Raw genomic sequence first — 27092 nt, 5'->3', positions numbered from 1 at the left:
GAAAATTTAAGTTTTTCTTAAGAAAACTTAATTCTGTCTGATTAATGAATTTCACCCCTTAGGTGTATTTCTTTTCTTTCTTACATTTTCATTATTTTCTTCAAAAAAGAATTCAAAGATTTTTGGCAGCTTTTTTTCTCGATAAATGTGTAGTTCTTGTATAAAGTTACCAATATCCTGATGGTATCCTAGAATAAGGACTTTCCCATACAAAATATATTAGATGTGTACATACTAAACCAAATTCTCTATTAAATATTAAATTTTTTGCCAATCAAAATTCTCCATTCCATTCTTTATTTCTTCTTAACTGTTATCAGCATTTTTTGGCTCATTTTTTTTATCTTCCTACATTTTTTTATGTGATAAAAAGGCTTTTCTAGATTTTATTTCTCTGCGATTTTCTTTAGCAAAAAATAAATATATGTATATGTTATTTTTCTTTATAGCGTTTTCCTTTGTAACGGGCAACTTGTCACTTAAACTGGAGAAATTGCGTCCTAATGGACTCTTTTATCTTGATTCACAGAGTATTTAGTTTTAATTTTATTTTATCCGTAATATAATCAAGCTCTATTTCTTGCAAGATTAATGATGCACAACAAAAGATTTAATGTGGAAGGACTAAATGTGTGCTGATTGTCGTGATTTATCCATTTTTTTTTTAATAATTTCCTTTTAACCTTTTTTCCTCTAAATAATTCCGATTTCTTTTGTTCTAAGTATAAATTCTGCATTAGAGTAAAAGTGAAGAATTCAGAGAATGCGCTACAATAGTTTGTTGTTGTCTGGTATAATATTCTATATTAGATAACTCTACTACTCTTCCCAACCCCACGAGAGATCCCAAGTTTCTCTTTTTAGTAAAAATTGACGTTGATTTCCATTACATATTTAGTATTTTAATTTTAATTTTGACATAAATTTCATACTTTTTATTTTATTTTATATATTTCAACTTGAATCGGTTAATATGATGAGACTTTCAACAAATAAATTACAGGCTTCGTGTTGACACACCCTAAAATGAAATTCACTTTGCTTACTTTTGAATAGAATGTTAATCTACTCTAAAGTGATGAATTTGTTCTTTTATCGACACCTTAGCTGCGTTTTGTTCTATCCATTAATTTCTTTTTCAATGGATCAATTAAAATATTTAAAAATGATTTTTTTATCTAACCTGATTTTCTTTTCATTTCAAGGCCTGATGAAAGAAATAAAAATACTCGATTTGTGGAAATAACAATTAAAAACAATTAAATGTGTGTCCGTGAGTTTCATTCTTTGGGTGTAAGCCCTAATAAATTTAATTGTAATCAATTTTTAAATAAAATTTAAGAGAAGTTTGACATTTTTTTCTCATTGAAGATTGATGAAGTTTGATTGACTTAAATTTTCTTTCTTTTTTAGCCACCTTAAAGTTCATCGTTTTGCTTCATTGCAAAGTTGAAAATAAAATTCATTAAAAACCGTTTAAAAAAAAAAGGAGATTTCTTCCATTCATTACTTTATGTTCATTCATACTTCTGAAAATTTTTTCTAGTGTTTATGGCACAATTTTCTCATCAGCTTAAGCCTTTCTTTCCACTTTTTTTGTGTCTTCATTGATTAAACCCCAATCAAATCACAAAGTTTCCCACACAAACTAACCCCCCATCCCCTCCCACATAGATCTTCATTGTATTTCTTTGATAAATGTGCGTTCAACTAGTTTTTAAATGTCTACATTTGTGGTATATTTTCATTCATATTTTTTGCTAATTAATCTTCTGCTCTAATCTTTGTGATTAAATCAATAATATTCTGGTGAATGCTTAAGATTATTCCCTTAGGATACTAATTTATATACTGGGGGGAAAATATATTATATATATATTAATAGATAAATATATGCGAAAATCACATGATCTCCAGCGATCTTCTTGTTTTATTTATTTATTTTTTTGTCAACATACTCTCCTTCGGAATGAAGGAGATTTTGGCCAATGGAAATACTTTTTTAGTTTATAAATCTTATTATCTACATGATAAATATTAACTATTTATAGAGAATGAAAATAATAATAATAAAAAAAATTCTTCTTTGTTCAACTCCTAATTCGAAAGGATTAAACGAAGATTTTTTAAATAAAAAAATATATATTATAAACAATTTGCGCGGGATTAACTAAAAGAAAAATTACTCACAGACTGGAAGTTTTTTTTTAAGCAACATCTCAAATTATTCAGTGATAATGTTAAAAATAAATCTCATTGGGAAAAGAGGGGGAGGGAAGAGATGAAAGGAAAAGTTACGGAAAGTATTTTTATAAATATTCAGTCTGTGAGTTTCTGGCTTCCAGGATCAAGTCTAGGAGAAATTCTAGGATCATTGTTCTTCTTTAAGCCATTCGGGTGCCGTTGCGATGCAATCGGATGGCATCACCATTGAGACGCAACACACGACTCTCAGGGGGTCGCATAATGTCATCCCCACTGAGAAGATCCGTACTCACGTCACCATTGGCAAGGGAAACATGCTCATACCCATCCACGGGCATACTTCCATTCTCCAAATCTACCGCCAGATGCGTATCAACGCCACTATCGCTCACGCTCTCCCCTTGAATGCTCTCAGGCGGATTGGTGGGCAAGAAAGTTTCCCCGTGAACAATATGAGGAGCCTCATTGAACTCATCGAGCTCATCCATGCCTACAAAAGGACAAGGGATCAATATTGATTAAATTGATCATTTAGAAGTTTCAGATTTCCGGGTTTTTCGTCGAATCGGTATAGTTTGAGATTAAAACACCAGAGTTTTCATCCCAGAGCTTTCGGCTGTACACAAAATCTTCTTCAGTGGCTGTGGAAAAGTTTATTTGGACATTAGGCAGCCGTACAAAATTATAAACATTTTTCTCAAAAAAAACATGCACAAAAGATTGGTGATTTCTTTTCTTCTCAGCTCTGTTCGTCAAATATAACCCCAACAACCTGGGCAACCACACAACAACATGAAAATTCCTTACAAAAACAATAATTGGAGAGAAAAACACACGAAAAGCCAAACTTCTATCTCCCGTGCTTGGATGGAAAATGTATCATTCATTCATCCGCCATAGGTGGCGCATTTGCATTATCCAAATCGTTCCACAGCGATGTGCATCACTGACAGCTGTCAGGTGCAAAACTAAAACAATCATCAATGTGAATCATCAACTTTTGCTGAATTCTATCAAGAATGCATAAACCACGCTCACTCCAGCATAATCTGATCGTTTGTTCACTGTCTTGTGCTGGTTCTTTTTTTTTATGTGGAGTGGTTCTGAATAAACCTTTCCACAACCACTGAAGAAGACTTGTTACGTTAACTTCTTACTACACAGCAGCGCCACCAATCGGCAATTTTGTCAGTTGCACATAAGAACCACAAACGTCGCACGTCATCTTGTTGCGCTCACCAATTTTCTTTAATTTTATAACTATTATTTATCTCTGTACTTAAATTATTAAATTAGTTTATAGTAACCAGTGCATTCATTCAATTCAATCAGTCAAACACAGTGGCATTCATTCATTCAATAGTTCAACATTCACGCATTCATTCAGACTTCAATCGTACCTCATCGAGCAACCATACAAACAACGAGAAATCTGGCCACTTTGACCCAGATATTTGTTTTTAACACTAATTACATACGTTCTTCTATTTCATACAAATCAACAAAAGGTAAATCATCACAACAAGGCTTTGTGTAAAGTCGAAAGCTCTGGGATGAAAACTCTGGTGATTTAATCTCAAACTAAACCGATCTGACGAAAAACCAGGAAAAATTCAATTCAATTTATCATATTGAAAATTGAATTAAACTCTATTTTGTATCAAAGTCCCAACTTACCGGAAAAATTCCCCGCAAGGAGAAGATACTGCCCCGCTCTGTTGGGCCACAGTAATCCCGTCATAACGCAAAAAGCGAGACAATCGGCGGAATTTGTGATACCAAGGAGGAGTTTATACCTCCAAAGGGGGCTAACTTGGAGTGCCACAAGTGCCACAACGGGCAAATAGATGAACCACACGAGACTCGATGCTCCAAAATGAAGTAGAAAGTCCAATTTCTTCGTGGAATGCTCGTAGCGCATTGTACTACGTAACTCCCACAGGAACCACAGCATTATACACGATCGACACACAAGGACAATCCATCCGGGCCACGTCTGATACTCATCAATGTCCGAAATTATGTCAACTTCGGTGCGATTCCACACGTACAGCATTACATTAAGAGCACAGTAGGGTATCCAGATGGTCATGAGGATTATCCATCCTGTACGGCTGATTTGCTGACGCGTCACCGCCCATCCTTTAGCAAGGAGAAGCAGGATCAGCATGAAAAGTGTCTGCGCAAACAAAATGCGGTCAGTTAGAAGATAAGAAAATGCAATTTAAACAAATTCCATTTCCACTTTACCCGACTAAAGATATCCAGAATTTCTCCAGCTGTGGCAAAATTCTCATTCCCCACACCATTCATTGCAAATCTAATCATGTGCACAAGAATGAGACATAAACTGATGAATTCCAAGAAGAGACTCGCCGTGAAAAGACGCGTCACGGGATGATTTTGTCTTCGCATTGCATGCACCTGCATGGGAACAAGTACAAGGTACACCACGAAGAAACTAAGGTACATCTCCAGTGTGTTCTGCCGATCGAAGCTAAAGTGCAATGTGAGCGGAATGTAGGCCGATTGATTGGGATTCCCATTGACAAGACGAATGTCATAGGAAATTTCTGGGGCATGATCAAACTTCCTTGGATCATAGTGATGCCATCGGCATGTTGTTGTATTCCTGTAGCACGCCACAAGGGAGACGTACCAGAATCTACAAATGTACAAATGTACCAGAAGCTCTAAAATAATTTATAGGCAAAATTATAAATTATTTAGCAGCTACAGCTGCTCTTAATGACATTTTGCATCCTACAAATGCCCCATAGAGCCAATTAACTGCACCTCTGGGGTTAATTTAATACAAAACTTTACTCTTTCAAGTGTGTACTTTATTGCCCCATTTTTCCTCATTGTTTCTATGTTATTTCGTTAATACATTATTATACAAATACTCGCAAACATCATTTACTAGCTATTGAGAATTTTCTTATCAATCCCCCACATTCTCTCAGCGGGTCTTCCGTCTTCTATAGCTGAAGCATTACAAGATAAGAGAGTTTATTTACTTAAGAAAAAAAATCAACTTTCAATTCAACTTAATTCTTCTCAACGCGTCAATTAATTTAATTCTCATTAATTATTTTTTTCTTGTTAATTTACAATTCAGATAAAAAGAAAATAACTTTTATTTAGAAGATCTAAAGCGTGGCTTTAGCGAACTTTTCTTAAATTTCAAGATTCTAATAATGTATTAAAAATAAATAATAGATATTAGAGAAAAATGTAAAAGGTCAAAAAGTCTCCAATTAGATGCTGGACTATGTATTAGATTATTTCAAACTTAGTTAGAGATAGGTACAAATAGATAGAATTGCACAAATAAATGTCAATATCGAATGCAGCATCCATTTGGTTTAGTTATTCATTTATTCACAAAACCCCTAACTGATAAATCCTTTTTTATTCATTTATTTGTAAGTTTAAAATTAAAGAAAGCAAAGGACAAGAACACCCCTTAAAAGGATTTTTGGCTATGTCTCTGACCCAAAAATTATTCTTTTAATCAATCACAGAGAAAATTTCTAATTCATGATATGTAGTTAAATAAAACTTTTTAAAATATTCTGGGTAATAAAATATATTCACAATAAACTAAATATGAATTAGTAAAAGAAAATTTTTTTTTTAAATTGAGAAAAAATAAATGTGTCTAAAAAACAATAAAAATCAAATATTAATACGTAGAGAACGTTTGAAATATTGCGAAATATGCAATACAAAACATAAAAATTTTGACCTCACATTTTTTGCCTCTTGATTACTATTAAATTATTTTTATTCATTGTTAGATAACAAATATATGATATGTCTGTGCGGAAAGTCAATAAAAAAAACTTTGAGTGCAAGTATTTATGTCACAAATTGAAACGCACTTCAATTGCAATTTGAATCTTTGTTTTAACTCTGAACACAATATGTAGTGTAAGGGGTGTGTAAGATAGAAAGGTCCTTGAAAAAGGATAAATGTTTGATAGGTAAAGAATGTCCTTTTTTTTTACTCTCACACTTGAAGAATTTATTCTCTTTTTTAGTTTTTAAATTTTATAATTGGAGACACTGTTGTGTAATATAAAGAAAAGGTAAATAATAAAAAACTCATTGCAGATGAAATTTAAACAATAAATGGCATGGCTTTGTAGGTATTTTTTTTAAAGCAGAGAACACAAGAGCAGTAGAAATTTACAAGACTCGGGGTTCTTTTATTACGATATTACTTCGTCTTAGGAGACGACCACCAATTTGCTCGTGAAAATGTCTTTTTACATCATATGAGAATTCTCTTATATGTTTTGCAAAACTGCTCCCCCTCTATAAAAAAAATTTACAACATAAAATTTTCCTACAAAAATACAACACATTCTTCATGTAGAGATATTGCAAATAAATTCCTTCGAAGAATTTTCAATTAAAACCCCTCACGATGGCACAAAAGTGCTTCAAGTGCACAAAATAAATATTTAAAAAACATCAAATTGTTTGTCCTGTAAATAAATGATGAAGGTATGAAAACTGAAAAATTCACAGCGTTTGATGTTGCATTAATAAAAGAAACTGACTCAACATCGTCTTGTCTTGTTATTTTGTGCTTCCACATAAATTGCTCAATGCATTTTGCGAGGGCACTTGCAGAAATTATCTTGCTTCCTGAATTAATAATTCTGTGATATATGAAACCTTCTCTTTCAATGTCCCTCTGTGGGAAAGGAAGAAAGGATAGACTCTCAAGGATTTGGTTAAATTTAAGAGAAAAAAAACCAATGCAGTCAGGAAGAAGAATTTTTAAAAGAGAATTGTTGATGAATGAAAGATTTTTTTTCTTTTAACACAGCTCTTTAGATAAATGAACTAAAAATTATGCTTCTGTGTTTTCTATGGGAAAAATTATGCTCGTAACATGAAATAGCAAAAAATCAATTTTAGAAATATATTTAAAAAATTCCAATAAGAATCAAATTGGTTTAGATTTAAGCCTGTAAGGTTTTTATGAATTTTTTACTTAAAAAAAAATTCATTACAAATCTTGGGAAAGATTGAAACTAAATAATCCCATTTATGGGAAGAAAATCCTTCCGGAGGAAAGCCAAATTAAAATTTTAAAATAAGCTTAAACAGATGAAAAGCCTCCAGCTGGTGGTTTCACTTCTCCACATCCAATTAAACCTCCATAAAGTGAATTAATTGGAGCGCAAATGGGACTTTCTTTTCTGCGGCCACAACCCAAAAGTAAAAACTTTTTTCTTTCTTCTAGCTAACAAAAAAATTATCTTTAACGCGGGGAAACAATGGACAAATAGCCTGAGGGAATATTTTTTACATCTACACCCTATTTTATTAACCTGCCCAATCAATCAAAGCGATCAAAGACATTTTTAATTGAAGCTTCCCCCACCTTCCCTTCCTACATTTGTGGAAGGAAATTAAAGAGCAAGAGTGAATGGTGGTGATGGTGAAAGTGTGGATGGTATCTACCTGGGTTGCATGAGGTCGCTGATGACGTAGGTAAATTGACTTCCGGACACCACATTCGATGGGCTATCCTCATCCCAGCACAGCTGCCCTCGCCGGCATGGGATCTGTCGCAGGTAGTCCACTTTGGCATGTGGATTGCATTGAGCATTGTAGGCAATCCGATCGAGTGTCCCAAACATCCTCTGGCACGCAGCTTCGCGATCCTGAAGCGTACGATTCCCATAGAAACCATCGAGGAAGGTGTACTTGTCCAGCACAGCTAGGGTGAGATTGACAGGGAAATAGCTATCCTTGGCTGTGATATTCCCATAGATGTAGCCATAGGAATCCCTCTGACTGTGCCTTTCGGTCTTCTGGAAGCCAAACTTGATGAGGAATTTGAAGAAGTCCTTTGAGGGATCAAATGTTCCCGTCAAGTGGGTAGCATTGGACACCCACAGAATCTGGAGGAGGATGCACCATCCGACAATTTGCCCCACAACCACCCTCCCCGCAGTACTCATTGTTGAACACCAACTATAAATTCTTTAACTTGCACTTCAGGAATCCTCATCCGTACAATTCTCACTGCCCACAATGATTCTCCAGCATTTTCCACAAGACAATTTTAGGCCTTGCACTCTTTTCAACAATACCCCACTTTTTTTACCACATTCTCACGTCTTTTGCACCTCAGACCTCAGCAAAGAGCCTTTTCTTCCCACAAAATGTTGTTTTTCTTTTTAGTGAAAACTCAGAAATTCATTCGCACTAAAGTTTTGACAAGTATCCCCTACAAAACATCTTCATGGAAATTCCGTGGATTTCCATTGGAGCATTAACTATTTTCCACAGAGTAATCCACTCACGGAAGGTTTTTCGAAAATGAAACATTTTTTAAAACTTCCCTCATCAACAACGAATTTTTGAGCATAATTTTCTATTAACTTTCTTTTTTTTCTATGCATTTTTTAACACATAAAAAGTATAGAAGTCGACATAGAATAAACAGGTTAAAAATTAAGAAAAAATAATAAAAGTATTTTTTTTAAAGTAACAAACTAGAATTTTTATTCTTTAAATGTTTGTAGAACATAAAAAAATATTTTCTTGTTCATTTTTACATTTCTTTTGTTCAAAATTATTAAATTTTTGACTCATTTCACAATACGCTCCTATAAGAATAATTCAATTATATGAACGGAAAATACATTTTAAACGAATCCTTTTGTTCACCTTAAACACCTTTCTCAGCCCACCACCTCCCACCAACAAAACCCTGCAATATCCATTCATCTATCCACGTCATCTGGGGGTTGGCGTGTCACCCCTACGGGAAACTTTTTGTAGTAGTAATGTGAAATTTAATCCAGTATATCTGCAATTCAATCCAATTGTGCAATGAAAGGGGTGGTAATAATGCAGCAAAAGTGCTTACCAAGCCCATTTATTGCATTTTCTCTTGCTGACCAGAAAAATCATCCTCCACACCTCAATTAGCACTAAAAGCCCCCGGAGGTCTTCCTCTTTTGAGGTCATCACAGACGATGTTAAAGTGGGTCAATGAGAATTTCTCATTTTTTTTTAATATGAAAAGTGAAAATTAATCAAAAGGATTAACCATAATTTTTTAATTTAGTTTTTTTTTACATAAAAGAATCGCCAAATTCACAGAATACTCAAAATCTTTCCATTTCCGATCTACCCCCATTTGCTCGGAAACTGCAGCATATAGCTCTTATTCGTGATATATTATTTAAAAGAGTTACAAGGAAATTAATTAAAATAATCATTTAGAGAAGAAAAAATAAACATGTTTTAAGAGGTTCAACAAGTTAAAATATATTTTTAGCTTTCGGTTATCTCAACATAAAACATTACTTCTTATGAATAATTTAATTGAGTGTTTAATGTTCTTATCTCCATTTTATTGTGAATAGAATGCCCAAAATAAAAATACTTATAATTTCTAATCTAAAATTTATTCAGAGCTAAAGAAAATATTCTTAAATCTTCCGCAAAGAAGAATCCGCGAGAAAATTTAACATTTTGTCCCTTTTTTTGGGGCCAATTCATCAAGTGTGTGTGACACAAGCAAGGTTGTCTCACCAAAGTCCATAATTTCTTTCGCTTTTTTCCAATCTCACGCCTAAATCTCTCACCGCGTGTGATTCCACTGTGTGTGCGTCAAGAATGTTTAGCCCACATTTATGGCAATTAGATCAGAGAGTGTGGAAAAAGAAGTACAAGATGGAAAAAAAAATCAATGAGAAATAAACCCCTTTTTTTGGCGGGCGAACTCCTCTCAACGTCCAATGTTTGTAAACTCGCAAAGAAGGGCATAGCAATGAAAAGAATTTGATAAATAACGCGTCAGGCTCAATTAAGGGGTTACTTTTATGTGTGGAAAAATGTCTTGATTGCCTGTAATTAAACCGATTTAGTGACGAGGCGTATTGTTTTGTGGTGTTTTATTTGCCTGTTATGAGAAGGGAATGAAGGATATTTTGGAAAAAGTAGGTACTTCACGTTAATTCAAGATTGCATTCGTGGTAGCTTAGAGTAATTTAAAATTTTAATCCAATTAAACAACATAAGTTCTTGATTTAAAAAAAGCATGAAAAAGTCCTTTATACCCGATTTCTTCTAGCCTCGTTACAAGTATCATAATGATCGGTCCAGCCGTTTCGGAGAACTGCCTTTACAATAAAATACAGGCAAATGATGCGATAATTTTATAAAAATGTGTGTTTATTATGCGATTCTCAAAAATTATTTAGGAGATCAATTTTGCGATCTCAAGCGCAAAAACTTGCGATCTTTGAATATCTCCGCGATCTTGGAATAGTAAAGATTAAACAACTTGCAATCTTGGCAGAAAGAGCTAAAGGATAGATTAAAACAGAAATAGATAAAGACAAATTTCCATTAAATCTCGGTTAGTTATTTTCTTTATTCACCAAATTATCGCATGGTGGACAATCAAGAAAATTGTGTTCATTTCCCATCACGATAAAATTTATACATTACATTGCAGAATATAGATTTTATATAGGCATATGTATATAACCCTCCATTGGAACCTAATTTTCTCGGTTCTCACCCACAAAAATTTATAGCTCAATTTTCACCTTCTTTTAGCTGTGATTCTTTCGAAGAAAAGAATAGCACAGCTTCTGTGTCCACTCTAAAACTCAAGGTCGTCAGATCGGGCTCAAACTTGGTATGAGCACGAATTAGGGTCCCCACATTCCAAAAAACGTATGCGCCGAAAAACTTTTCCGGCCGTCCGGCCGTCCGTCCGTCCGGCCGTCCGTCCGTCCGGCCGTAGTTTGAAGCTCAATTACAAGAGAACGGTAATAGATAGAGACTTGCGGTCACCGGCAAAGTTCAATTATCGACTGGAAGTCGTCCAACTATGATATCAAATTCGACCCCCCACCCCTGCATCCGCCATTTTGATTTTTTTTCAATTTTGTTTTCGCTATATCTCAGCCTCTATTATAGCTAGAGGTCTGAAATTTTAATATGTTATAGGGGCCCTTAAGACCTTTTCAACGATACCCCATTTTCAAAAATCGGACAAGCGGTTTAGTAAATATAGACTTTTATCGAAAGTCGGCCATAACTCCTAAACCGGTTGACCGATTTTAACCAAACCGGTTTTGAATGAAAGATCTCAAAAAGGTCTACAATTATCTATACATAGGAAGTTTCAAAAGTTACCGCTAGAGAGCCTACAATAAAAAACCAAAGTTTCGATGAGTTTTCGACCAGTTTTCGATTAATATCTCAAAAACTGGACGATAGATTTCGATTAAATTTTAGTATGTTATAGGTGATAGGTACACCTTTTAATAAAAAAAAAATTAAAAAAATTTATGTCGCGGTTTCAGAGATATAGACCAAAACAAGTTTCCATATGTACCGATTGTTGTAATATTGCCTTATATCGGCTTAACGGTACTTGATAGAGGCTTTTCGATTGAAGTTTCATTAGGTATAGTGGGTATGACCTATCAGATTTTACTGATTTCAAAATTCAAAATGGCCGCATTCTGCCTTTTTGCTACATCAACAATTACTTTCACCTATTCACATGTATTTTAAACAAACTAATTGGCGCCCCGCGAAGCGGGGCGCCTTTTTTATACATAAAAAATATAAAAATATATAAACCTATAAATATACATATATAAGTACAATGATGGTCCAGCAGAGTAAAGGGAATGTACTGGTAAGTTTCACTTACGGGCTGTGATTCTTTCTTCAGATGACAGTCAAAGTGTGGTGAAGTACAATGATGGTCCAGCAGAGTAAAGGGAATGTACTGGTAAGTTTCACTTACGGGCTGTGATTCTTCCTTCAGATGACAGTCCAAGTGTGGTGAAAATTGAGGTGGATAAATTTTTAGGAATGGCTTTCTCACGCATCGAATCACAGCCAACGCGTGTAAATTCTGGGGAAAGGCTTACTCATGCGCGTTGGCTGTGATTCGTTGCGTGAGAAAGCCATTCCTAAAAATTTATCCACCTCAATTTTCACCACACTTGGACTGTCATCTGAAGGAAGAATCACAGCCCGTAAGTGAAACTTACCAGTACATTCCCTTTACTCTGCTGGACCATCATTGTACTTCACCACACTTTGACTGTCATCTGAAGAAAGAATCACAGCCCGTAAGTGAAACTTACCAGTATTTTCTTGTTTTGTACTACACCATCGTAGACCTTGTAAGCAATTTTCGGCTCTAGCAGTTACTTCTCTCCAAAAAAATATATGTAACCAAAAGCACAAAAAGCTCTCGCAAGACACTTCCTGGATATTTTTCGAGGGCTTCGTCGAAGGTTTTTCCCCGTATGTGTGATTGGAAGGAAAACTTCTCCAACACATTGTGCTCTTGTAAACGGAGTAAAAGGACGGGTCAAAAGCCTCACAAACTGACCTCCATTCGTGGCAACTTTCCACCCAACATCCCTCCCACCCGCCTCCCGCTTTCTTTTATTATGTGCAGCATGAACACTCCTTTCATAGAATAAGAAAAAGAACAAGGGGAGTGTGTGTATTTTGAAATTAACTCTGTTTGTACCACACAATTCTACAAAATTAAGTGACATAAATATAGGTACAGTACATACTTTGCTAGATAACTTTTGGAATATCTATACGCATTTATATCGATTTGGCACTGAAACACGGATTTTAGCCTAAATTTAGAAACATTTGTAAAGTGCATTGAAAGAGGATGGAAATGGTGTGTGCGTTTATAATGCTTCCTTTGAGGGTACAAAAAAGGGTTAAATTGAGCATGTTTGTGACTTTTCCTGTTGACATTTTCGCGCGTGTTACAAAGTATATCTCGTAGTGAAAGACTAAAACCACTTATATGGCTAAAATGTCTCAAAAAGGCCACATTGTTTGAATGTTTGGTAATTGCACTTGAAAAAGCATTGATATTTATACCTACACCAAGAAAATCGATTAAGTGAGACATTTTCAATGAAAGAAAGTTTAAAAATAACAAAATCGAAAATTACATAAAATTCTCTAACAATTTTAATGTCGATATGAATATATTTATTCAAATAAAAAAATGTTTAAAGGAGTTTATTCACTGATATATAAAAACAATCTTCATTCGTGATTTAGACAAAGCTAATCTCGTAGGATCAAAAACGAATCAGAAATCTCTAAGTTTCTACTGGGATCAGCTAGGAGAAGCCGACAAAGAGTAATCAAAAATGCAAATATTGTGTCATCATAATGTTTTTTGTCTCTTTAAATGTGTGAAACATTCGCACCTATGTTTCATTTCGATATTTTAACCCTTTAGCGTCCAACGTGAAACATAAAAAACATTGAAACATGCGCTCTTTTATCGCGATTTTTATTCTATGAATTTTTTTAGAGTACTTTTCTCAGTCAGAACGCCTTCTTTGGCCCCTTATGCGTGAATTTGATGCATTTGTAACATGGAAAAACAATTACATTAATAAATAATTGAAAAAATAAAATGTTTCACGTTTGGGTCAGCGTATGACCCAAAAAACGTTAAAGGGTTAATTTATCGTGCATTCAAAGGGACAAAATACACCATGGTATGACGTCATTGTGTGTATTTTTTGGCATTTTTGTGTATTTTTTTTGGCATTTTTGTGTATTTTTTGCAGGTTTTTCCAAATAGTTATGTTCGCGAAATTTACGTATTTTACGCGATAAATTACACTTTATTACGGAGCAAGCACGTTTGCATCCGTACACCTTGCCTTCCAAATCCGATCTGTCATTTTTGCCGCCAAATCATTCCTTTTTCCCCACATTCTCTATTTTCACCACTCGAATTATCCACTTCGAGTGCGCGCCAAATTCAAATATTATTTTATTTCCTAAGTTTTCCCAACAGTTACCCTCAGTGGAAAATTGAAAGTTTCTTTTCCCATTTCTGGGATATGTGTATCAGCATAATTTTCTAAAAATACACGAGTCAATTTTTGACGAATGCGGTCTCAAAAATCAACGTTGTTGTGTGAAAACATTTTCCCCGCGCATTGGCAACTTTGGTATCTTTCACATTGCTATAACTCGCGCAGAAAAATGGGTTGCATGATTGCCAAATCGAATTGGGTGCTTGCGATGAAATGTAAATTGAAGTGAGAATTTCAAATCACTTTGTAAATATTAAAAGAGAAATAGTTTTGAGATTTCAATTTTTGTGTGCAATGGAAAATGCAAGTATTTAAAAAAGTGAACGAGCGTGATGTGTAAATAGTAATTAACATTTTCTTCTTCCTCAATAAGCGTCAAAAATGGGGTCATACCCCTTTTCAAGAAAATAGGGGGTGCTTTTGTGTTCCAATTGACACCCTACTTTCACATAAATTCACGCTAAAATTTCCACCTTAGAAAGAACTTTTTCTTGAACTTCTTTCATTAATGCAGCACTCTATCTTTTGCAAATGGGTTAGATAAGAGAAGAATATTTTGAAGAAGGGTGGGGAAAAAATGAAAAACGGAGGTGAAAGGTGCCTCCTAGTGTTGCTGCCTCTCACAAGAGGTCAAAGCGACAAGCTCTCTCCTCATGGTACGATTTATTCACTCCCCCTCTGTGGGTGGCAAAAGCTCCCCCGCATGTAGTTTCGCGCCAACAGGTTCGACTCGCGCGCGCTTTTTCGCCTGCTGTGGTCAGGTGGAGACGCCGCATTTGCTTTCAGTCTCATTTCTCAGTCGAAGAACATAACATCGTCTCTCGAGTTTTATTCTTCAAGCACTGAGAGAGCTTTTTTTTAACATTCACATTATACCTCAAAAATTAAAAACTCTTTAAAGTTGTATTTTGCAAAAGAACAAAAAAAAGACTGAAAAGTGAAATTTTCCACATTCTTTTAAACTTTTTTGCATTTATACCGGTAAAATTGAAAAATAATTTCCATTGATTTTTCTTCACTCTGATTTTCACTATAAACACTGAAGAAAAATTTCAAATAATTTTTATGCAAATTTTTCAACAACCGCGAGTGAATTTATTGCAAGAGCTTTCCCATTTCCTCGTGCAAGCTTTAAAGCCTCTAAGTGTGCAATTCTTTTTCTCCAAAAAAATAAGGAAAATCATTAATAAAATGCAGTGAAGTGAAAATCTATAGAGCTTATATTCCTTTTCTGGGACAAAGTGAGAGCAAATGAAAGAAAATCCAAAAGAAGGTGTGAGAAAATAAAATTTCGTGAGTGGCGCAAAAAAAAGTGTGTGGGTGGACACAAAAAAGTGGGCCGAATGAAAATATTTATCGCTCAAATGTTGGATTTTCACCCTCCACCCAAATCCCCACCGCCCGCGCATATCTATCGTTTTTCGTGTATACACTAATTTTATTCTTGTGCCATAGCAATTAATGGTGAAATAGTTAATCTCTTTTTCGCGGCATGTGAAATGTTGTGGAAGACACCACCGCATAGAGAAAAAAAAAAGAAGATGGATTTTCCCAAAAGAAGCCTCTTACCGGGGAATGTTCCTCCTTCAAATTTTCTCGCATTTATTTGCATAATAACCCACCCGAAAAGTGCTTATTGAAAATGAAGGAGTTATGAGGGATAATTTTATGTATTTTCCATTGAATTTGTAGGAGAAAAACAAGAAAAACTCACCATTGCAAATTTAGTGAATCAGTTTTAAGTTCTTTAGTACATTGAAATTTAAATGGTGTACATTAAGGCTGAGTTTCATGCATTAGTTTAAAAATAAAAATTAAGTGAAGATACAGGCAAATTAAATCTTTTGCAATCGTCCTAACTTAATATAATGAATTAAATCTTAATCTAAAGTAAATATTTATAGATATTCAATACGATTTTATTATTCAATTGAAAGATAATTTTTTGAATTCATAATATAAGAAGAACGTGCAATAAGAGAATTAAATATTTTCTTCGTACAATTATTTATTTTATTTTAAGTAACTTCAGTTTTCAACTAGAATCATCTGAGAAAATCTCGCACCTTATTCGAGTTTTTTTCTATCAAAATACGTTATCAATAATTATCGAATAATAGACAAAAATCAATTGTGACGTCATTTTATTCAATTTTGAGCAAAATTTTGGTTTTTGTTTTTATAAAATTCGCAGCTATTTGCAATAAAAAATGAAAAATCTCTTCATAAAATAAAGAATTTTCCCAAAGATAAACGTTAATATCAAGTGGTGTATATCTGACGAATATTTTGGTTATTATGATGAATCCGATGAATCATTCCAATATTTACAGAGATCTTAATTACTTTATGATTCGCTTATGAATTTAATTCTTTATAAACCCTCCTTGCTAAAAGCTGACTAATATGAAACTGAATAAAAACCGAAAAAACCGTTTCCTTTTCGGCTTGAATTTTAGTTTTTTTTAGGCTTTAATTAAATATTTTTTAAAAGTTCTTTGAATTTGAATTTGAATGAAGACTCTGCTTTTTTGGGTTAAAAATCAAAAAACTTTTAGGCTTGTATTTCCCACATTTCGGCTTGAATTTACTATTTTTCGGTTTGAGTTTACTACTTTTCGACTTGAATTTACTACTTTTTGTCTTTTCTAGACTTAAATTTAATATTTTTTAACCTTTTGTTCCTCAATCTTTGCCTTTTTAAGACTAAAAAGATATTTTTATGCTAGAATTTAGTCTTTTTTAGGCTTGAACTTTGTCTTTTTTTTTTGGCTTAAATTTAGTAGATTTAGCATGATTAAGGGTTAAATTACAATTCGGTTTGAATTTAGTCCTTTTGAGGGTCGAATTAAATATTTTTTAGGCTTTTGCTTCACAATCTTACCAGTTTTAAGGTTAAAATTAAATATTTTGGCTTCTTTGGCAAATCATCCGAATATTATAGCGAATATATCTGAAGATTCTAATAATTTCAGTCAGATAAACACCCCTTGGTTAAAGTCCTTTGAGAAAAGTTCCATTAGCTAGAGAGAATTTATTAAAAACAGTTCAAAATGTTCAAATTGAAATAATTTCATTGCTCTTATAAAAAAAACAGCAATTCCAGCAAAGAAAAATTGTCTTTAAATCTACCTATAGAGTGAAAACTCTCTAGCTGAGAGCCACACAAAGCTTCGCATTGTTTGAGTTCAAGTTTGAGGACTAAAAGGAGGTCATATAATGGAGTAAATAGACAGGTACACAATGAAATACTCTAAGTCTTGCGTTTCCCACGAAATCACTATCAGTAATAGAGAAAATTGAGTGCGTTAAACCCACCCGTGGACAAAATCACGACATATTAACAAAAAGGGATGGGATTTTCCCCTGAGTGGCAACTTATTCAATTAATAGATCAAGCTGTGTTGACTCTTTCTCTCTCTACCTTAGAGCAAGGGATTTGTTGTATACCGAAACAAATTTGTTGAATTTCTGGGTGAAAATTTTTCATATGAGTGGGTGGGAAAGTAAAGTGGAGTGTGCTTTGGCGCAATTATAGCCACGAAAGAGTGCAATCACTGTAGAAGGGAGTCCTCACCTCATAGATACACTTCTGTGATAACACACACCCATAAGAAAATGTAAAGAAATTACAAAAAAAAAATCAATTAAAAATCTCTCTATGATGCTCATGAAATCAAAATGATTATTCTTCTTTTTTTTTCAATCTTTTGCTCTCTATATCGTGATACTCAAGCGCATCATTTACAGAAAAGAAACACAAGATGAGACTCAAAAGACACGAGTGCGTATTCCCGTTTTTTCTTAAAATAAAAAAAAAGAAGAAAACATCAAGAAAAACAATATTAAATGCTTTATAAACCCATTTTACCGCAAAAAGCACTCAAATGGAACTCAAGAAGCTCTTATTAGGTCTCTTCATCATTCTCATTTTCATCATAATGTGCCACACACGATACAGATGTGCACATACAACATATTTCTTTTATTCTTGCAAAACTTCCAACAAAAGTATATGTGGGTGAGGATATTTTTTCATCTTTCACCTCATTTTTTTTCTTTTAAATTTAATTTCAACTGATGAAATAAAATAAGAGAAATTTTGTGCAAGTCTTCCCTTTCATTTTTCTTTTATGAATTCAGAAAGAAAGAAAAAAAGAAAATTGTTGAAATTTCCCAGTAGTGGAAAGTGAAGGAAAAATCTGTGCGATGTTTCACTTTCCGGCTCAGAGAGATGCTGAAAAATTACTTCATAGATTTAAGCGTAATGTTGCGGATATTCCTGGAGTGAGTGTGTAAATGATTAAAAACAACCACGTTAATCAACGCTAATATCTCAATATAAATAAATTCTTCATGCAAAAGCACGTGTTTACAGTGAAAACTATCCTATCAGTGTATATATATTTAAACATCATAAGTATGTAAGGTGGTGGTAATTGCAATGAGATGTTTCCTCTCGATTAATAGTGCTTCAAAATAAAACTCAACACTAGACGATGTAATTAATACTTGTAGTATCGCAGAGATGAAATCAGTTGGAAAAAATAATTCTTAAAAGTAAATTATCTCTTTGCTTGGCTACATTCAAATTTATTGGGCAAAAAATAACGAAAAATGTTTTGAAAAAAAAATCTTTTTTTTTTCATCCAGTCAATTTAAAAAAGATTTACAATTTACTTAATTATCTTTAATTTAATTTATATTTTGTTTTAATTAAGAAATTGTCTAGAAATGATAGATGAAATCTTTCAGTTACACCACACACAGAACGACAATAATAAGAAATTGTCAAACTGTAAAAAATACTCATTAACTGTTAGAAAAGAAATGTCAAAGATATTTTAAAATGCATTTTCAATGTCCTTAAGATAAAGCAAAAACTCAGAACATATCCTTGAACGTCCTTGATTTTTTAACGATTATGACATTCCCTTTCTAACGTTTAACGATTAATTTCTAATATTTGACGTTCCTTTTCTAACATTTAACCCTTCTTATTGAACATATGACATTTCTTGCGTTTTTTCTATCGATTAAAAATCTCTTTTTTAATTTAAAATAATTAAGTTTGGCTTAAAAATTAAAACCATTGAATAAACTCCTTGATATTATTTAAAAAGCTACGATTTTAGAAGAGAAAACGTGAAAAATAAACGAAAATTACCCTCTTTTCTTCAGTCTTTCTCCATTTTGATTTCAAAATTTTGCATTCTTTTCTGCAAGATTACACCACAACCACATACGTACATATATGAGTTGTGAATACATAAATTTGTCGATCGTAAATTCTTCTATATTTTCAAAAGTGGGTGGAACAGTATGTGTTAAAATTACCCCCAAAATTCCTGCAAGTCACGAAATCAATGTAAATTTCTCAATCCTTGCCTTATTTCTCCTTGAAGTCAATCAAAATGAGATTTCTTTGAGATTACTTTCACTTTAAAGAAAAAAAACTACTTATAGATAACTTTTTCCCAGTTAGAGGGAAAATCTCATTAAAAAAAATTCCAAAAGTATAACACCAAAACTTTATGAAGCGCAACTTTAATAGTTTGTCACCAAAGTTTTAATGAAAAAATAAAATTTATATTGGCAGAGAAATAAAAAAAATGAAGCAAAAAAAATCAGTAATCATTTCAGTGATTATCGATGTTCCTCTTTCACCACGCGCACAAGAGTCAATAAATCTTTGGATTGTTAATTGCACATCGTATGGCAAGTGGAGAAAATTAACTTAAAGTGCATTTTTCCGTGTAATTTTTTCTTGCTCTCTTCTTTGCCTTTGACTCACTTGAGTGATTTTCTTACCGGTGTGCAATAGTTAGCTGTGTTGGATGTAGGGAGATGGCAAATGACCATTTGTTGGTTGTCTTTTGACCAAATAACATCGTCCACCACCTTCTTCTTGAGTGTGCTATATTGGAAAACTCCTTTGTTTCTTTTTTTCCTCTCTCTCTCTCCTTTTTGGGAGTTTTCCCCTTCGCGCGCCACATTTGAATTGCAAATTCCACCCTCCAATACAACATATTGCACCCGGTATGTGTCTGTTTAGCTGACCATTCTGCCTGTAGAGGTGAGTTCGTGTACTCACAGACGCCGGTCTTGGACGCCTTAATTTCTCCTTGGTGGCGTCCACCATTGCCGTGAAATCAATAAGACCCCGGAATTGAACTCTCTACTACCCTTCATAGCAATGGGTCAAGTGAAGCTTCATTGTTTGCAAATTCATACTACTAATTCATAGGACCAAAGTGATTAAAAGTGAATTAAAAGCTCTTTTTTCTAAATGTGTGTAGTGCGTGAAAACTCTCAACGAGAAATCAAATTGAATTTCTACTATTTCTTAGCCCAATTTTGTGCATCAAAGCTCGTGCGGTAGAACTAAGAGTGATTACAGTGGAGACGCCTGGGGCTGTATTCCATTAGAGTGAAAAACTCTCGTGATAAACTCCCGTAAGATTTTCCCGGTTTTCACGTTTCTTTTAAAGCGCTAAATCCTTCAGGAGTTTATCACGGGAGTTTTTCACTCTTAGAGAATTCATGCCCTGATTAAGAAAAAAAAATTCTCGAAATCTCGAGTAAAAGAATCCAATCTACCAAAAATTCACTTAAAAAATCACCCCCGGAATACCCCATAGGGACGAAAGTTAATGTGCCCTAGAAAACCTTAAGTAATAGAGTGGAAATCAGAGTGAAATTTCTTCCCCACACACACCCACCTCTCTTCCCCCCGAAAAAACCTTATTTTGTGATTTATTGCTACCTTTTTTTTCAAACACTCGCATCATTGCCACCCTGTAGGGAGTCCTCTACGCAATAGTAAAATCAAAAATATGAGGTGGTGGAGTACATGAAGACACAACGTAGGGTGCTCTCCAAATGATCCACCCACAAAATATGCAACAAGGTGATCCATTTGAACTGCAGTAGAAGTTAGAAAAATCCCGCGCAAAATGCGATCCACTCATTCACCCCCAATTCGATCACGCTACGACTTCTACTACGCCGTCTCACCACCATCATCCATCACAAATTACTACGACAATCACAATGGGAGTCTCTTTGGGGATCCTGTACCACCACCACCGGCGGGATTCCTTGAAAATCTCGATGCCTACATGTATGGGAATCTACGAAGAGGCTCCAGTGCAACGGCCTCATTTGGGGGACATCAACTATCGGAATTCTCTGCAAGTGACTTCCGTCGTGCTTCTGCCTCCAATTTGACTGAATCGGAAATCACAAGCAATGGACGGAGGTTTAGTGATCTGAGCGAAATGCGCCCAATTGCATCAGCTACCATACAGACATCATCATCCTCATCGGATCATCTTTTTGGGTATGTATTGTGTAAGTTAGTAAATAATAAACCTTCACAATGGGGTAAAAAAATTCTTTTCAATTCAAAAAAAAATGTTCTAAGCCCTTAAGAAAAAAAAATATATCATTAGTCTATTATATTTTCCTCTTAGGCTATATATAATATAGGTACTTATTATATACATTATTTTCACTTTTGTACCTATAAACCACGCATCATGTGCTTGGTCATAAAGGGCAAGAAAGCGCAAAAAGGGGCAATAAAATGCACGCTTCATAAAAAAAATAGTTCATAAACCACCCTAAAATGCAATCCCACTCCCCCATAGGCAATCAACGGGAGCTCCAATGGAGGGCCTGCGATCACCAACAGAGTGGCTTAGTTATAAAACAGCAGCTGAAGAGTGGAGGAGCTCCTTCCCGCGTGCCCAAAGTGCCCGGAATGTCACGGAAGTTAATCATGGTAGTGCTATGACTGCCCTCATTCTCCCTGATACATCATCATCAAGTGGTGCAGCTACACACGTTGAAAATACCCCAGAACCGCATCGAGGGACATTCAGCAGTATCCCCGATACACAGATTGCCTCAGCAACGAGTAGTGACAATGCTAGTGATATTCAGGAACCAGAGAAGGAATTCGAAGCGCCCCCTGAGCCAGTTAATGGAATAATTTCACCATCTCCGGCAATAATAACTGATAAAATAACAACAGGGCCGTACAGGTGAGTCTTCAGTTACTTCTTTAAATAAATAAATTTTGAATTAAATCTAATTCTTCTCCTTCGCTATAGAATTCCAGCAACAAGGAGTGGCTCAAAGAGATCAGCTTTTGCAATAATCACACAACTCTCGCCAAATATTTCACGTCCAGATAGCCCAATTTCCGGACGCTTCTCCCCCTTCCGTGGACATGGATTCCGGGACGTGGGTTCGCACACATCCTCACGGGCTGTCTCCCCGTCGCGCACATCAAAATCCCTGGAGAATTTCTTGCAACCCATGAATTCAATCTACGGACCCCGAAGACCGAGTTTTGATATTCTCGACACACGCGAAATGGAGAGTTATCAAATCTCCACAGATGTACGCCACAAGACCATGATTCAGATTGCCTCATCGGGTTACTCAACCCCCCAGGACTTCCGGATGCGCAGCTACGAAGCTCTGGATCGTGTTCCACGAGCTCGATCGGGGCTATCAGCATCGGAATCCATGAAGCACCTCGGAAGGCCAAGTTTGCGAAGACGCAGCTCCTCAGGGAGCACCACGAGACTTCCGGTGCGCTCCAGAAGTTCCGTCCAGCGTGGTGTTGTACGTGTTATGAGTCAAAGTACATTAGGATCTCCATCACGTATTCCACGGCCACGTACATCAATTGGCAACAGTTATGATGATCTTACCAGAAGACGGGATTCCTCTCTATCCCCACGGAGACGGAGTTCCATATCCCGAACGTCTTCCAGGCGCTCAAGTAGACGCCAGAGTACCGCTGTAAGGGATTTTTAAAGCCTATTTTATTTGTTTAAATCTCACATTTGGTGATCTTTTATGCAGGGCCATCGTCCAGCTGTAACAATCTTGGATGGGGAAGTTATTCCGCCACAGCAAGAGAGATCATCACGATCCCCACGGCGTCCTGGTGTCCTTAAAGTCACTCCTTTGTCTCCCATCATTGGAACACCGAATAAAGAGCCCGAAACTCAAGAAGGTACTGCTGAGGAAGCCAAAAGGAATATCACAATGTCTCCCTCGAGAATTCCTGTGCGTTCTGGCAGCATCTCACGCCCAATGTCACGCTCCAACAGCACCCTCGGTGTCTCAGCGGCCAACCAAAAGTCTCAGGGATCCCCGGCAGCTACTTCCAGGTTTGTATTCAATTTATCGCACCAGTGTGCAATGCTTTTGAACATTGTACATTTTAGTCTGGTTGTAATTATTCAATGAGCCATGTTTCTCAATCCCTCCTGGCGCACTATATGGTATTATTATCCAACATGGTGTTCAACAACTTCTGCAGTAATAAATCCCCTTGTTTCAGCCGTTTCGGTGCATATAATTCACGCGAATTTGATGTCTTTTTGGTGGTGGGAATGTGCATCCAAAAGGGAGTTTCTTTTGCACACACTTTTCCTTTCTAAACATAAAATTTTCCACACACAGGGACGCCAGTCCGGGGAAAGCATCCACTAAAGCCACATCGAAATCACCAAGTAAGAAGCCACAGAAGCCCTTTGTGAAGTGTCACGAACCCAAAAAGGTGCCCACAAAGAAACCTCCAAGTAGCTCTTCAGGTGTCACGACGGACAAAAAGATTGTGACAAAGACCACGAAGAAGATTGAAACTGTACCCAAAGTAAGGAAACCCGATGATGTAAAGAAACCCGTGAGAAAGACACCGAGTTTCCGGAAAGATATTGCAACGAATGGTGCTGTGAAGAAGGAACCAGCAAGCACAAAGAAGGAACCCTCATTGGCCAAAAAAGAACCCTCAAGTGTACGTCAAGAAAGCTCATCAGCCACAAAAGAAGCTCGTGGACGGGTTAGTAGGGAGAATTCAGGACTCACAAGGACGAAACCTCCGCCAAAGTTAGAGAAAAAAGCGAGTTTTCGTGCCGAAAAGGCACCACCCAAAGTTGTAAGTAAAACTTTTATATAGATTAAGGAATAAAATTTAAATGTTTCTTTACAAAAAAATTTTTTTTTCCATTTTGCAGAAGGAACAAGAAAGCATGGATAGTGAGGAATCCATCAAGACGGGACCTTCAGAGTCACCAGATAAATTCCAAAAGCTCATCCCACTTACAAAACCCAATGTTGTCTCAATGACTACGGCTGCTATTGCATCGCAACCTGTACAGATTACAACAACACTTACGAATCAACTAGCAGCACCAAAGCCCTCGGAAGACACCGAAAACAAGGACATCCATCCAGCTGCAATTTTGGAGAAATCCCAAAAAACCCTCGAAACAATCCAGAAGACAGTCAATGAGGCCACAGAAGAGATTCACAAGACAATCACGGAGAATTTAACGGATCTCAAAACATTGGAGCAAGATATTCAGAAAGCCACGGACTGCGCAAGAGAGGATACAGCTGTAAAAGAAAAACCTCCGGTAGTAAAACAGGAGAGCACAAAAAAGCTTCAAGAAGTTTGTGAAAAGATTGCATCGGAGGCATCTGTGGTAAAGCGAAAATCTAGCTTTTTACTTCATAATCTGACAAAGAAATCTTCCTAATTACCTCTTCCGGTGTTGGTCAGTAAAAATTTTTATTCTTCTTTCGAGGATTTAAACATAAAATATTTGGTATTAAATTTCCGTTTTAACCGGAAGAGGTAGTTGGAAGAAATCTAGCGTTAAATTCAAAAAGTTTATAACATAAAAATTGTTTTTTTTTCCCCTAATTCTAGGTGGGAAAAATGTCTCAAGAAGGACGGAAAACACCCAAAGAGACGCTTTCAAAGCAACCAAGTGCTCAAACACTGACAAAACTCCCGGAAGTTATTCCCGAAATTGAGAGTAACAACAATGAGCCAATAAAGGAAGTACCACCAGTTGATGTTGATGTTTCCGTTGTGGAGACAAACAACAATAACCCAGTAACGGAGACGGATAAGAATAATTTAAGTGATGGAGCAAGTGAGGAGAAAATCAGCGAGAGAGCAATCTCAGCATTACCTGAAGTTGAATTGGAAAGTGGAAATGTTCAACAAGCACCAGCAGTTAATCCGGAAATTACGCAAATTACCCCAGAAGTTGTCAAAAGTACGAATGGAAATGGGTGAGTTGTGCTTAAATACTTTTTTTTAAAGAACTTTTTGAAAAATTTCCAAAAAAATTTAAAAAAATCTTTATCAAAAATCTATAAAACAAAACTGATCAACTCTTGCAAATGCACTCAAAAGTTATCCAAAAAGTTTAGACAAGTTGCACTGTCATAAGAAATATAAAATTAACCACACGGAAAGCTCATTAGTAAACCATAATTGAGCACAAATGATTTTCACCCCCAAAAAATCTACTCCCCACCCGTTTTCGCGTGCAAATTAGTAACGCGAGTTAAGGGTTAATTTTCTCACTCAACCAAATGCCGAAGAAAGTTCACTTTTGTGCGAAACTTTGAGAATCTCCACACTTGGCGCATTAAATTAATGGATTTTCCTTTTCTATCGTTTAAATTGCTCAATGACTTGAAGATCGCTTCTCTTTGTTGCCCAATCGTGTTGCTCATCATTTTGCAATTGGAGCGTTTCATCATTCACATCATGAAAGACTTTGAATTTTTCGTTGTGGGTGCCGTTTAGAAGTTGCAATGATGTCTTTAAGATTTAATTGAAAATTGAATTTTTTTTCACACTCAAAAACCCCAACATGGGAGACGTAATAAGTGTGTGTGTATGTGTCTGGGCAAAGGAGAAAAGCAATAAAAAATGTTTTTCCACATTAATTGCTGCACGAACAAAAGGCTCTCCGGTGTAAATATTACCTTTTATGCTCACTTTCGCTACACACAGGGGCGTCGGAACTGGGGGGTACAGGGGGTCTTTTGTACCCCCCAAAAAATTTAAAGGGGCGCCGAAGGCGCCTCAAAGGGGCGCCAAAATCACCACAAAAGGGCGCCGAAGGCGCCACACAGGGGTACCAAAAGCAATACAAAGGGGCGCCGCAGGCGCCCTTTCAATTTTTTTATAATAAGTCCCTAATAAAAAAAAGGAAACAAAAAAATTAGGGAATAAAATTTTAAACAAAGGCGCAAAACGAGCTTAAAGACTAGAAATTGAAAATTGTTAAAAATAAATTATAACGTTTCAAGGGGCGCCCTCAGCCTCCTAAAATTATTTGAACGTTCTAAAGGCGCCCTTGATGTATCAGAGGGCGCCGAAAAGGACCTGAAAATTCCCAAAAATAAATAAGAAGGTTTCAAGGGGCGCCCTCAGCCTCCTAAAATTTTTTGAACGTTCTAAAGGCGCCCTCGCTGTATCAGAGGGCGCCGAAAAGATCCTGAAAATTCCCAAAAATAAATAAGAAGGTTTCAAGGGGCGCCCTCAGCCTCCTAAAATTATTTGATCGTTCTAAAGGCGCCCTTGCTGTATCAGAGGGCGCCGAAAAGGACCTGAAAATTATTTAAGAAAAAATTGTAACGTTTCAAGGGGCGCCCTCAGCCTCCTAAAATTTTTTGAACGTTCTAAAGGCGCTCTCGCTGTATCAGAGGGCGCCGAAAAGATCCTGAAAATTCCCAAAAATAAATAAGAAGGTTTCAAGGGGCGCCCTCAGCCTCCTAAAATTATTTGATCGTTCTAAAGGCGCCCTTGCTGTATCAGAGGGCGCCGAAAAGATCCTGAAAATTCCCAATAATAAATAAGAAGGTTTCAAGGGGCGCCCTCAGCCTCCTAAAATTATTTGATCGTTCTAAAGGCGCCCTTGCTGTATCAGAGGGCGCCGAAAAGGACCTGAAAATTATTTAAGAAAAAATTGTAACGTTTCAAGGGGCGCCCTCAGCCTCCTAAAATTTTTTGAACGTTCTAAAGGCGCTCTCGCTGTATCAGAGGGCGCCGAAAAGATCCTGAAAATTCCCAAAAATAAATAAGAAGGTTTCAAGGGGCGCCCTCAGCCTCCTAAAATTATTTGATCGTTCTAAAGGCGCCCTTGCTGTATCAGAGGGCGCCGAAAA

The 27092-nt window shown here is 35.8% G+C and overlaps 2 protein-coding genes across 2 annotated transcripts in view; one reads left to right on the top strand and one right to left on the bottom strand.

The window, feature by feature from the left end:
* Nucleotides 1–1892: 1892 nt before the first annotated feature.
* Nucleotides 1893–8465, bottom strand: LOC129795140 (uncharacterized). The gene is made up of 4 exons (XM_055836189.1): nucleotides 7690–8465; nucleotides 4456–4870; nucleotides 3883–4384; nucleotides 1893–2695 (listed from the first exon to the last, which is right to left on the bottom strand). Exons 1-4 carry the CDS (start codon nucleotides 8190–8192, stop codon nucleotides 2385–2387), a joined length of 1731 nt encoding a protein of 576 aa, XP_055692164.1. The 5' UTR covers nucleotides 8193–8465; the 3' UTR covers nucleotides 1893–2384.
* A 6448-nt stretch (nucleotides 8466–14913) lies between these two features.
* Nucleotides 14914–27092, top strand: part of LOC129795138 (protein stum) — a 22507-nt gene continuing 10328 nt past the window's right edge. Inside the window, exons 1-8 of the mRNA XM_055836186.1 lie at nucleotides 14914–15074; nucleotides 20898–21435; nucleotides 21746–22141; nucleotides 22211–22910; nucleotides 22974–23284; nucleotides 23580–24054; nucleotides 24134–24604; nucleotides 24832–25202. Coding sequence (XP_055692161.1) covers nucleotides 21050–21435; nucleotides 21746–22141; nucleotides 22211–22910; nucleotides 22974–23284; nucleotides 23580–24054; nucleotides 24134–24604; nucleotides 24832–25202 — 3110 coding nt within the window. The 5' untranslated portion in view covers nucleotides 14914–15074; nucleotides 20898–21049. The remainder of the gene's footprint in view (nucleotides 15075–20897; nucleotides 21436–21745; nucleotides 22142–22210; nucleotides 22911–22973; nucleotides 23285–23579; nucleotides 24055–24133; nucleotides 24605–24831; nucleotides 25203–27092) is intronic.

Source organism: Lutzomyia longipalpis, chromosome 4, assembly GCF_024334085.1.
Source record: "Lutzomyia longipalpis isolate SR_M1_2022 chromosome 4, ASM2433408v1".
NCBI lineage: Eukaryota > Metazoa > Arthropoda > Insecta > Diptera > Psychodidae > Lutzomyia > Lutzomyia longipalpis.
This window is presented reverse-complemented; position numbering and strand designations above follow the sequence as displayed.